The sequence below is a fragment of the Callorhinus ursinus genome, unplaced genomic scaffold, assembly GCF_003265705.2.
Source record: "Callorhinus ursinus isolate GAN/ISIS: 27379988/994484 unplaced genomic scaffold, GSC_fseal_2.0 scaffold88, whole genome shotgun sequence".
In the NCBI taxonomy this organism is placed as follows: Eukaryota; Metazoa; Chordata; class Mammalia; order Carnivora; family Otariidae; genus Callorhinus; species Callorhinus ursinus.
The window spans coordinates 1,026,756-1,039,242 of NW_027397150.1; the positions used below are offsets into that span (position 1 = coordinate 1,026,756).

At 43.8% G+C, this 12,487-nt stretch overlaps 2 protein-coding genes across 2 annotated transcripts; both read right to left on the reverse strand.

The window, feature by feature from the left end:
- Window positions 1-248: 248 nt before the first annotated feature.
- Window positions 249-1,364, reverse strand: LOC112814907 (olfactory receptor 6N1-like). Its single transcript, XM_025860667.1, is given in 3 exon segments — window positions 249-942; window positions 944-1,314; window positions 1,317-1,364. Coding segments are annotated over 3 exon segments (1,113 nt in total).
- Window positions 1,365-8,954: 7,590 nt separating this feature from the next.
- LOC112814849 (olfactory receptor 6N2) lies at window positions 8,955-9,908 on the reverse strand. Its single transcript, XM_025860557.1, has one exon. The coding sequence runs from the start codon at window positions 9,906-9,908 to the stop codon at window positions 8,955-8,957; it is 954 nt and encodes a 317-aa protein (XP_025716342.1).
- Window positions 9,909-12,487: the final 2,579 nt, after the last annotated feature.

A 12,487-nucleotide genomic window follows, 5' to 3' on the forward strand; every position in this document is an offset into this window, starting at 1 on the left:
ATGAAAAACAATTTATTTTTGTTCTAAAATTTATTTCACAAATATGATTGCTTAGAATATGACTAAATGCATTTATATTAAATATACATCAAATTTGCTGTGTGTGTGTATATATGTGCATATATATATATATATATGTATATATGTTCATAGTAGGTTAGACACAGAGCTGACAAAAATCCCATGTGTGCTATACAAACATCTGGGATTTGACAACCACCACACTGTACCATATTCCCATCTGGCTGCTAGCTGCGTGTGTGGCTCCAGCACAGTATGGTGTTTGTGTCGGCACTGAGAACCAGGCAGCTCTTGGCCCAGCTCTGCGTCCCGTGCAGAAAAGCACTCGATGCTTGATTTCTCAGCTGTAGTGACTGACGACACCCAGAGTCACCATACATCGGCCTCCCACTTGGCCTGCCCTCCCCACCTTCATCCCATATCCCTGAGCTCGTTAACTGCCTCCTCATGGCCTCCTTAATATCCTTGTTGCGAAAGCTGTAGATGAAGGGGTTGAGGAAGGGCGTGAGCGCGGAGTAGATCACGGCCAGGGCACGGTCACAGTCCAGCGAGTCCTTCTTCGGCCGCACATACGTGAAGAGAATGCTCCCAGAGAAGATGAGAACCACGGTCAGGTGGGAGGCACAGGCGGAGAAGGCCTTCTTCTTGCCTGCAACTGAAGGGATCCTGAGCACGGTGCGGATGATCTGGACGTAGGAGCTGAGGATCAACAGGAAGGTGGCCAGGATCTTGCAGGAATTGATAACAAAGTCCACCAGGACATTGATAGATGTGTCAGTACAAGCCAAGCTCAGTACAGGAGGGAAATCACAAAAGATGTGCTGAATGCGATTGGGGCCACATAAAGGGAGACCAGACGCTAAGGAAATTTCAGTCACCGGCCCAGCCAGGCCTCCCAACCAACACCCAACAGCAATCTTGACAGAGTTCTGAGGTCATGAGGGTGGGATAGTGGAGGGGCCGGCAGATGGCTAAGTACCTGTCAGAAGCCATAGCTGTGAGGAGATAGCACTCAATAGCCCCAAGGGAGTGAAAGAAATAGATTTGCAGGAGGCATCCAGAGAAAGAAATGGTCTTCTCCTCGCTGAGCAGGTTCGGCAGCATCTTGGGGATGGTGGCAGCGGCGTAGCCGAGCTCCAGTAAGGAGAGGGCGTTGACAAAGTGGTACATGGGGGTGTGGAGCCGGGAGTCCAGGCACACCACCAGGATTATCAGCAGGTTTCCCAGGATGGTGGTGGGATAGATGAGAAGGAACAAGATGAAGAGGTAAAAGCCTGGACCCCCTGAGGAAGGGGAAAGCCCAAGATGAACTCTGTCACCTGGCTCCAGTTCCCATGGTCCATGGTTCACCACTCATGTCCCTAGATGTGAGGCATGGAAGGACGAGAAAGAAGGAGCCATGGAAGTGAGCAAGAATCCTCTGCCACCTCCAGAGTAAAGTGTTCCCAGCAAATGCTTTCAGAGGCCAGAGTTTGGATCCCCACCAGCAGCCTCCTTCAAGTGACCACTCTTGTCACCAGATTTTTAAGTCCTCTGGTCTCACAGCCCATTTTGTGGCCCCCATAATCCATCCTGTTACCCAGTTATCTTGCTTAATGGAAACTATATAGGCTTGAGAAACTTTAGTATTCTTCTTCTAAGGCTTATCATATATTATTTATCCATATTCCTTGTCTTAGGTATAAATTATCCTTTATAGGGATGAAATATTGGTAGTGTGTAGTGGACCAAGATTACATCATTTCAATTGCACATTTTTTTAATAATTTCAATTTATTTTCTTCTTCAACTTTCTGGATACCAAAGAATCTTCCCTTTCACCCTGGGCTCCCTCCTGTGTCCTAAAGGAGACTCAGGTCTAGCAGCATCCTCCAGGAGCATGGAGGTCAGAGTGTCAGTCTTCTGGACACTGGCATGAAGCCTAGTCAAGGTGAAGGGGGGTTGAGTAAATCTGAGAGTCACAGAAAACGAGGAGGCAAATCTATCTCTTGCATTTCTATTGCAAACTATGGCCACTTCCTCCCTTCTACTGTCTGCCTCCACCAACCTCAAGTGCCCTTTTCGGATTTATTGCTTCACAGATGGTAAATATTTAAATTGTATTATGAGGTCAATGTAACAAAACTTTATTGAACATCTTTTTGTATTGGAAGCATTATTCTTAGAACAGGAGCTAAACAGATGAGTAACATAGGGGACCTGAAGTTAGGAAATGAATATTCTAATAGAGAAAACAGAGAAGCAACTAATTGCTAACCTGCTGTGTGTTGGAACATTCCCTCGTCGTACGAACATGCTCCTATTCTCACTTATTCAACAATTAAAAGACAAGCCCCCCAAACTCCTTCTCTTGACTCACTTATCCCACAGCCACTGGTCTTTTTCCTCCCCTGTTCCTGCAGCAACACTCCCGCGAAGCGTCAGTTTTCTCTAAAACCATTCCAATCAGACCTTCACCACCGGACAGTCCATCAGATCGCGCCTCCTCACTCACACCAGTTATGTAAGATCTGCCAGTTCCCATTCCTTGGCTTGCCCGACTGTCGGCCGGCCTTGACCGAGGTCTGTGTCCCGCTCCTTGACATACTCTCCTCCTTGGTTCTCGGGGCGCCATCCTTCAGGTTCTTCCTACCTGAGTGGTCACGCCTCAGCTGCCCCTGCTAGTTCTTTCTCTCTGCCCTACTTTTCTAATGCACAGAGCTCAGTGTTGATTTGTCCTTCTTCTTTGTTTTGTAAACTCACTCCTTTGTCAATGCCATCCAATGTCACGGCTGGAAGCACCATCTATGTTGAAGACTTTCCAAATCAGTTCCCAGCCAACACTGCCTCTCCTACTCCAGACACAGCTGCCTGGTCCCACCTCCCTCAGGACGACTAACAGCCGTCTCAAACCTCACTCCTGCAGGCGCCCCCCACCCCGGCCTCCCCTCTCCAACCTGGGCAGTCACGGTCTTGCGGCTCACGGGCCCAAATCCTCACCATGCTCCTTGTTTCTGTCTTTCTCTCAAATCCAGGATCTATTTTCACTGGGTTCAAGCCATGACATCTCTCACCTCCATCCCTATAATCGCCTCCTACCAGATCCTCCCTGTTTGTCCGTCACCTATCTCGACACAGCAGCCACACTGTCCTTTTGATGTTAAGTCAATTCCCTGCTCAAACCTTTTCAGTGACTTGACACTTTATAGTCTCTGTCGCAGCTGTTTCCCACCAAATTTCCACTTGGGTTGCCTCTCTGTTCATTCGGAGCCTTCGTGCAGATGCGCCCTGCCCGGCAGCCCTGCCTGAGCACTGCCCCCCAACATACACACAGCCCTGTCCTGTCCCAGCGCCACCCTCCCATCCACAGTTAATCCTTTGCACGGGACTTACCACGCCCTAGCATATCACCAATGCCCTTGTCTGTTGTCGCAAAGATGTGTTGTTTCTGTCCTCTTCGGGAATGGGAGCCCCAGAGCGCAGGGAGTTTTTCTGTTCCGTTCATCCACGGATGACTCTCAAGGGCCCACAGCTGTGTCTGCAACATGATAATGATTCAATAAATATTTGTTAAGTGAATAAGCAAATTGGGCAGGATAACCGCTCATTTGCATATGCAGGAGCCAGAGGAGCTGGGGATGAGCCGTGGGCTGGGCATGGATGTCAGGACCACCTCACAGAAGACATCATTCGTATTTGAAATAAAGTGTCAGAATTTGCCAGGTGGAAAAAAGGAAAGAAAGGTATTCTAGGCACAAGGGAACACCGGTGTAAAAGCAAAGTCTCCTCTTTCTGTCCTCCAGTCCTCTCATCACAGTCAAACCCAATTTTACTTACTCTGCTGGTTCCTGGCTGCACTATCTTCTAAACCCAGACAACACACCCCATCTTCTACCAAAAGCTTTCTCATTCTGAAGATAGGATGTTTCTCTACGAAGATGCGGGAGGGCTATTTCTGGGCGGGATCCTTACGAGTGATCTTTCTCCAGCAAGACCTTAATAGCCATCTTAATATTAGATATTTCCCCTCTGCCTCAGTTTTCTTCACTCCAAATCCGTATCTGTCCATTGTCCAATTCTGCCTTCTACCTCCTTCAAATCTGAGGTGCAGATGTGCCTCCTAGAAAAGATTATCTCAACATTTCTATCCAACTCAGATCATATTTATTGTGGATGTTTTACGTTCCTTCCCCTCCAGGTATAAATATAAAGCACCATTCCTGGAGCGGCTGCTCCATCTCTGGCCTCCCGACTGCACTCACAGATGAGTTGTCCAGTGACTTTGACTAAACTTCCAGATGAATGGGGGGCCGGCCTCACGGTTGAATATTGGAAGGCAATGTCTTGCCCTTTCTTTCTTTGGAGGGTAGGGCTTCCACGTGACTCCAAAGACTTAGTCTCAAGCTATAGAGTAGCCCCTCTTATCGGCCTGCAGTCCACTGCAGTCTGGAAGCAGATGACCCTCCTTCTGACGGATCATCCAAAAGTCAGGAGTAGCCTCACACTACATCACGATGCCTACATCACCCACCTCCTTCATCTCATCATGTAGGCATTTTATCATCTCACATCATCATGAGAAGAGTGGGTGCCCTACAGTAAGATATTTTGAGAGAGAGAAAAAGACTACATTCACCTAACTTTTCTTACAGTATATTTATATTTATTTTATACTTCTATAAAACTTAACTTCTACTTGTTTATAATTAAAAATTTAACTCTAATTTACAAATCAAACTTTATCATCGGTATGTATGTATAGGAAAAAACATAGTATATGTAGGGTTTAGTACTATCTGTGGTTTCAGGCTTCCCTGGGGCTCTTGGAACGTGTCCCCCGCAGATAAGGGGACCCCGCACATTGCTTCTCTGCTCACCCATGTCCTGCTGTTCTTCGCTCCCTGGATCCTGGGACATCAAAGTCACACAAAGTCAACATGGCCAAGCCAAACATTATTTCCCCCCTGAAACTGGTTCTGCACATCCTCTCAATTCCCTAGGTCATAATTCTCGGGATTCTGACCACTCCCTTCTTTCCCTCACTTTCCCCCACTCGGTACAGAAAAAGAAAATTACTGATGGTTTTCCCTTTACATTTTTTTATTTCATTTTCTTTTACTATTTCTAATTACTATTGTAATTCAGTTTCCAGCACCAAGAGACATTGAGTCCATGTTGGAAGAAACTTTAGGAAATATCAATTCTCTTTGTACTGCCATAGTCTTGGGTTTCATTGGATCATTAAAAATATTTTAAATGCAACAGATATTCCCATCAATTCATAAAAATAAAAGATCTTTTCAAACCACACCACCAAAAAAAAAAAAAGAAAAGAAAAGAAAAGAAAGGGGAGGCTGAAGCTTCTTCCCCATAAGACAATTCTCTCTGTTGTTGAAGTGCTTCAGTGATAAACTGAGTCCCTCCATTGACCTGACATCTGAGTTTCACCCACTATCCCTAGTTCTGCTCTGTGGAAAGTCCCTGTTGTTCTGGTCCAGATTCGTGCTATAAATACTGTGTTCAGCATCATCATAGACATTTCACTGTTTGCCAAATGGGTCCCTGTGTTTAGTCTTGACCCTTCTGTTTGCAGCGTACCCTCCTGAGAACATACCTCCTCCTAAGGCCATCCACAGACATCTAACAATCTGGGCACCCAGACCCCCACTTTCTTTCCTTGACTGTCTGTGGCGAACACCAATCTTTCCCACATCTGAATTCCCAGTAGTCCTTCCTCACTTTGCTTCCAACTATACCCTGTCCTGTGCTGCGATATTTTCCTCTCATACATCTTATCATTCCAAAGCAACTCTCTGTGAGGATTTTGAAATTAAAATCTCACTTTATGCCCCACCTCCTAGAGTGCTTGGCACAGTGTCTGATGTCTCACAGTTGTGGTGAAAAATGAAAAAATTGATGATGATCAGGATGAGTGGTCCAGATCCTTAACTCATCAACTACTCATCTCCTCTCATTGGTCTCCTGATATTGGAATCAGGGCTCTTATAAAACCTAACACATGTATAAATTAGCATTTATCTTACTTGGGTCCTTTGCAACCATAGGTCACAATAAAAAAATAAACATTTTTAAAGAGGTGAGATAAAGACATTTGCAGGAAAAGGGTGAAAGAAATTATTGTCAGTAGACATGCATTACAAAAAATGTCGAAGAAAATTCTTCAGGCAGAGGGAAATAATACGAGATAGAAATTCCTAACTACACAAAGAAATGAAGAGTGCAAGAAATGGTGGAAGGTAAATAAATAACATCAAATTGTGGTATATTCTACAACAGCCATAAGAGGAAAAGAACTACAATGAAATGACATAGAGGTAAAGCTCATAAACATAATGTTGAGTGAAAGAAAGCAGAAACAAGAATGTAAACTGTACGAACAAATTTATATAAAATACCAAAACACATAAAATCCACCTACAGTGTTAGATGTCGGGTAACTGGTCACACACGGGGCGGGAGAGGAGTTGTGTTGGAGGTAAGGGAGCATGGGGGAAATTTTGGAGATGTTTCCACTGTCCTGTTCTGAATCCTGTCCTTACATAAAGATTGAATCTGTGAAAGTTCACTGAGTTGCACACTACTGAGTGTTCTGTATGGATATTTCAATACCTTTTAAGATCCAGAGTCACCCTCTAGCTTATACTTTTTCATTTCTTTGCTAAATTGTGTGTTCTGTATAATAAAAGGTTATGGTTCCAAACACAGTAGCTGCACAAAGTGCACAATTTACTTAGAGTGAAGTAGAATAAAACAAATCAGATAGGGGGTGTAACACAAACTAGGAAACAAGCCAAAAGATGGGTGAGTGCTCCCTTCTATAATTTCTGAAGGCTTTGCTTTCTGTTTTCCATGGAAATTCTCATTCTGCTCTATTTAAACTAAGCATGGAGGAGAGGGAGGGGAGAGGAGGAATATGTTGTCTTTCTCAGAGTAGAGAATAGGCAGGGATAGTGTGAAAGCTTTCTGCTCTCCATATATGTCTAAGGACCAAATGGAGAAATAATAGTTGTAACATACAATAATATAGAGAGAAAAATGGATGCAGAAATAGCAAAGGAGAGAAATTAAAATATAGGTAAAGAAATAGTGAAGCAGTCTCATCCATAAAGGAGGATCATGATTTCTTCCCTCTTTGTTCTGCAGAAGTTGTATGTTTATTTATGTTTATATGTTTGCATATTGTGTGTCTATATATATACATATGTAAGTACATACACACATAAATATGGAACTTCTATAACTTCTATATCTGTACACAAGAAAAATAGTTTCAATGTTCAATTAATCTGCATGGCTAAGAAAAGTCTTATGTTTGAAGTAATTGCTTGAATACTTAGAAAATTTAATAAATGTATTTTAAGATAAAATTCTTAATCTTAATTCTAAGATAAAAATCTTAATCTAAAAAGAGTCTGGGAAACTTGTGACTCAGAAAAAAACTCTCATTTTCTGACAAATGGCTAGTCTTGGAATTCAAGACCCCAAAAGACATCTTTTGAGGTAAAAGGAAGTCAAGGGTTAAATGGGGTCTTAGAACCATATAATGTTAGCGGTGAACATCACCTAAAGACAGCTTACCTGCCCACCACAGTTTGTGAATAAAGAAGTAGAGATCCAGGAAAAATAACTGAGAGTAGCGCAGAGTTAGTGATTAGTGAGGGTTGTCGGTATTATCCAGAGATTTAAATGGCAGAGGTAGGACAAGTCGAAGCTGGTTGTAGAGGAGACAGGGGCATGTTCAACTGGAGTGGATCAAGGCACTGTACAAAAGAGTGGGTTCCAGTAGTGATTAGAGTAGGGAGCAGAATGTGTTAGTGAGAGGAGTGGGTCAGATTCATTATATTTTTCATTCTTCACATTTTTATTGATACTCAGCAAGTTTAGACACTTGTTAGATTCTGGACATAGAGCAAGTAACAAAACTGACATGATTTCAGACCAAATGCAGTTTATAGACTTGTAGGAAAGAACAATAAATTATATCTATACTGATACCAGTATCTATCTATCTACATATATACATATAAGTTGTGATACATATTTGGAAGGAAACAAACATAATTTAAAAAAGAGAAAAAAATGAGTAACGTATATTAGGTAACATACATTAGGTGATCACATATATTATGCCCTCGAAGATAATGTCACTTGAATGTGACGTTTGAACAAACACTCACACAATGAGAAGTGAACCAAATGAAGTGTTGGGGGGAAACAGTACGAAGTTCTTGGAGCCATACAGATCTTAATGTATTTGAAGAACTCAAAGAGTTCTGGCCTAGGTAGGAAATTTAAAGCTGCAAGAATAACTCAAGCATCTAGTAAGACAGGACAAAAAAGATAGAAAGATGGAGTCAAGGAATAAGGAGAAAATGAAAAGATAATGATGCAAAGGAAGCTAAGAGACAAACTGTTTTTAAGAAGTAAGAACCGGTCACGTGTATCAAGAGTTCAAGAAAGAGGAAAGACCAGGAGGGTCTAATGGATTCAGCATGGAGGTCATTAATGATCTTGGCAAAGTATTGTTCAGAAGGCTGAGCCAAAGCCAGATTGCAATGGGATGTAAAGTGGGTAGGAAGTGAAGAAGAGGAGGTAGATTGTGTCATTAATCACATTGTGAAGTTTAATCGGAAATGAGAGCAGAGAAATGCACTTCTAGCTGGCTTAGAATGTATGCCAAGGAGATATGTGTGCTTATTAAGAAGGGAGATTCTAAAGTATTCTTAAGTGCTGAAAGCATGGATCAAGTACAAAATGGAAAACCATAAAGATGTAGGAAATTAAAGAAAAACGTAAATTATGTCTTTGAGAAGGCAAGAGGAGACGAGATCCACAGAGGTGTGATAATGGGAAGATTATTCAAGGTCAGTACAGAGGTGCATGGAACTTTTCTGAGGCCAACACTGAAGTGGAAGAAGGACCTTGGTAGAGAGTCAGTGGTGAGTAGGACTAGCTCTCCCCCCTTTCCGGAAGACGGTCCTCTTGATGGCCTTAATGAGTTCCTTGTTACGAAGACTGTAGATAATGGGGTTGACCAGTGGTGTCAGTACAGAGTAGACTACAGCAAGTGACGGGTCAAGAGTCAGAGAGTAGCTCTTCTTTAGGCGCACATACATGAAGATGATGCTGCCAAAAAAAATGAGAACCACAGTGAGATGTGAGGCACAGGTGGAGAAGGCCTTCTTTCTCCCCGCTGCTGTTTTTATCTTCAGTATGGCACCAATGATTCTTCCATAAGAAACCATAATAAAGAGGAAGGTGATAAGAATGATGAAGGCATTGATGGCAAAGTCAACGAGGACATTAGTGGTTGTGTCCTTGCAGGCCAGGCTCAGCAGAGGTGGAAAGTCACAGAAGATGTGTTGAATTTCATTATAGCCACAGAAGGGGAGCTGGGAGACCAGGATGACTTCAGAAATGGGACACAGGAAGCCACAAGTCCAACAGGCAGCAGCCATCTTGCCACAGAGTGTTGGGGTCATAACTGCAGGGTAGTGGAGGGGCCGGCAGATGGCCAGGTATCGGTCATAGGCCATGGCTGTAAGAAGGTAGCATTCAGAGGCCCCGAGGGAGTGGAAGAAGTAGGTCTGAAGGAGGCATCCTGCAAAAGAAATGGTCTTCTTCTCGCTGAGAAGATTGGCCAGCATCTTGGGGATGGTGGTGGCTGTATACCACAGCTCCAGGAAGGAGAGCATACTGACAAAGTGGTACATGGGTGTGCGCAGGGCTGCGTCCAGTCGTATAACTAAGAAGGTGAGCATGTTGCCACAGATGGTGAACAGGTATGCCGACAGCAGCAGGACAAAAAGCCAGCTCCTGACGTGGCCCACTTTGGGGAAACCAAGGAGTACGAACTCAGCTAAGCTCGAGTGGTTGTGCGGCTCCATGGGAGGCTGAGGTGGGGGAGGGAAGGAGACAAAACTGGGTGGAGGTGACTGCCGAACCCAACTCACAACTTCATTTCTCTTTATTGTTTTTTTTTTTTTTAATAAAGGCAGCCTTTTCTTACTATCACTGGATACTGCTCCAAAGATGACAACTGCTAACGCTCACGACACATCAAGCATTTTTACAAGTGTTTTGTATTTTACGTAATTTTCACACGAGCGAGGAGTACCATTGTTACACCCATTTCACAGATGGGAAAGGTCCAGAACGGAGAGAACGGTGATGAAGACGCTCCTCTTCTTCTTATAGACGCCGCGTCACAGAGACAGGATTTGAACTCACAGCCCCCGTGCTGCCTGCACTATGTGCCCTTCCCCAAACATTCTATCCCTTTCCCCAGGTCATAGTGTTTCCTTCAGTCAGATTCAAAAGGTGAGTTTTGTACATGAGATGAATGCAGTGGCAAATCGTATGGTTCTGTTCACAAATACAAATACTTCTCAAATACCCGTGTCAGGCAGAAGGAACCCGACTTCAGCAAGGTGCGGTCCCGTCCCCCGGACGGCTGAGAGCCTCGAAGCCTCGAAGGGAAAGCGGCACACCAGTCAGTTATCTGGGTATCGTCTGAGACGCGCAGAGCTACGGAGTGCCGAGGAAGAGACTCGTTCCTCAGCCCGGGGTTCTCAGAGGAAGAAGCTCCCGAACTAAATTTTCCAGGAACAGTAGCAGTTAGCTAAGAGAAGGAAATAAACATTTCAGACAAAAATCCCATGTGTGGGCGCAGAACAGGAAGCAGCTGGACCTAGGGAAATGCATGTTCCCCTCTGTGGTGTCGCAACTGGGAGTTTCGCCCCGTGATTTGGGACCTCAGATGTAGTTTTTAAAACATCACTGATATTTAACTATTCTGACCTCCATCTCGGAGGCAAAGGTGTGAATTTGCCTTGCGGGTGTTGCTGGTAAAAAGACAAGCAGGGTGGTTCACGACTCAGAAAGAACCCGATCAAGTGGCAAGAAGCATACATCCTGCATGTTCAGAAAATCGATTGTTATCAGTAGAGGTGGGGAATGCATAGCTGGCTTGGTGAATTTCATACCAAAACGATGTGTTGCACATTCTATCCGTTTTCAAGCACAGTGTAAAGCAAATGCAAAGAGAGAGAGAGAGAGAGAGAGAGAGAAACCACCAACACAAACCATCACAGACAGTGTGACTATAAATGCATAAAAATGGTAGCCAGTGACAGCTACACCATATCCCGTATATGTCTCAGTGCCTCTGGAGAGCCTGCCCAAATTCTAGTTTCCATGCTGACAATCTGCTGTGTCTTACTTATTTTGTCATCCTAATACTTGGTACAATGGCTTTCACTTCAAAGTATTCAATGAAACCAATTTTTTAATCAAACTAATTAACTGAATAACTAGTAGAGCCCCCACACTTTCCCCTCAGCTCATACCACCCACCCAAACCCCAACTTTGCCTTTAAACCCAAGTGCCCGGCAGTCCAAATAAACTCCTAAGTTCGATATTTTAAGATGCTCAGTTGATTCAAAGCTATTAGTGTGTAAGGCACTCTTCCCGAACCTCTTGTATCTACAGGGACTTCACCTCTCTAATTATAAGAGACCGATGACGTTAATGCTTCATTGCGTCTCTGGTGTCTGTGCCCCTCTCAACCTTTTGCTTCTGGTTTGCTCCTCTTTCTCTTTTCCCTGTCCGGCAACTGCTTCTCATCCTTCAAAATTAGGTCAAATGCCAGCTCTTCAGTGAAGCCTTTCCTCACTCCCTTGGAAAAAGTGACAGATTCCTTCTTCCACGTTTACAGTGCCCACCTAGCATACTGTACTACCTTCGTAAGGAGTCTGTCTGCCCAGAAATTGGCAAGATCCTTGAGAGTATGTGTAGTACTTCGTTAACTATTGTATATTCCCCAGAGATGCCCAGAGCAACAAGCACAGACCTGCGAGCTCAGTGAATGTTTTGTGAAGGTACTTGAACTTTTTTGTAGCCTGAATTTAAGTTATATTTTTCAGTTGCACCTGAACACGTCCTTCTTGTCGTCCCCATTGGCATCTCAAGCTCAATATATCTAAAGGAACTTAGCATGGTAAATCTTCTTGCGTCCCTTCCCCTAAACCTGTGGAAAAACCCATTATTCTTGCCCGCCCAGAGAAATTAAATTCAACAAGTATTTTTTACCATCTTTGGTGTGTAGTAACTGTTACTGATGATGTTTTCTCTTTCCACCTATTAGCTTTTCTGAAGCCAACTGTAGATGTAGGTCAAGGCAAACATGGCATAATTCCAGAAGCACCCATCCTCTGGATCTAAAATTCTAATGTCAGCAAGTGTCTTTAACCCCCCAGTTGGAGAGCCTATATACGGCCCTCTCTGGGTGAAATCTTTTCAAATACAGCTGCTCCTGAAATGATACACCTCATTAGATCTTTGTATTCACAGTTCCCATGTCATGAGTGATTTTCTCAGAAGACCCCACTTTCTGCCCTCCATGCCAGCACATAGCCAGTCTGTGGCCGCACACAGGGCAGCTTCCTGTCTCTCAACCTTTTCAAA

What these genes read in the sequence shown, in the direction of transcription:
- LOC112814849 (XM_025860557.1), bottom strand. Translation starts at nt 9,908, where the DNA reads ATGGAGCCGCACAACCACTCGAGCTTAGCTGAGTTCGTACTCCTTGGT.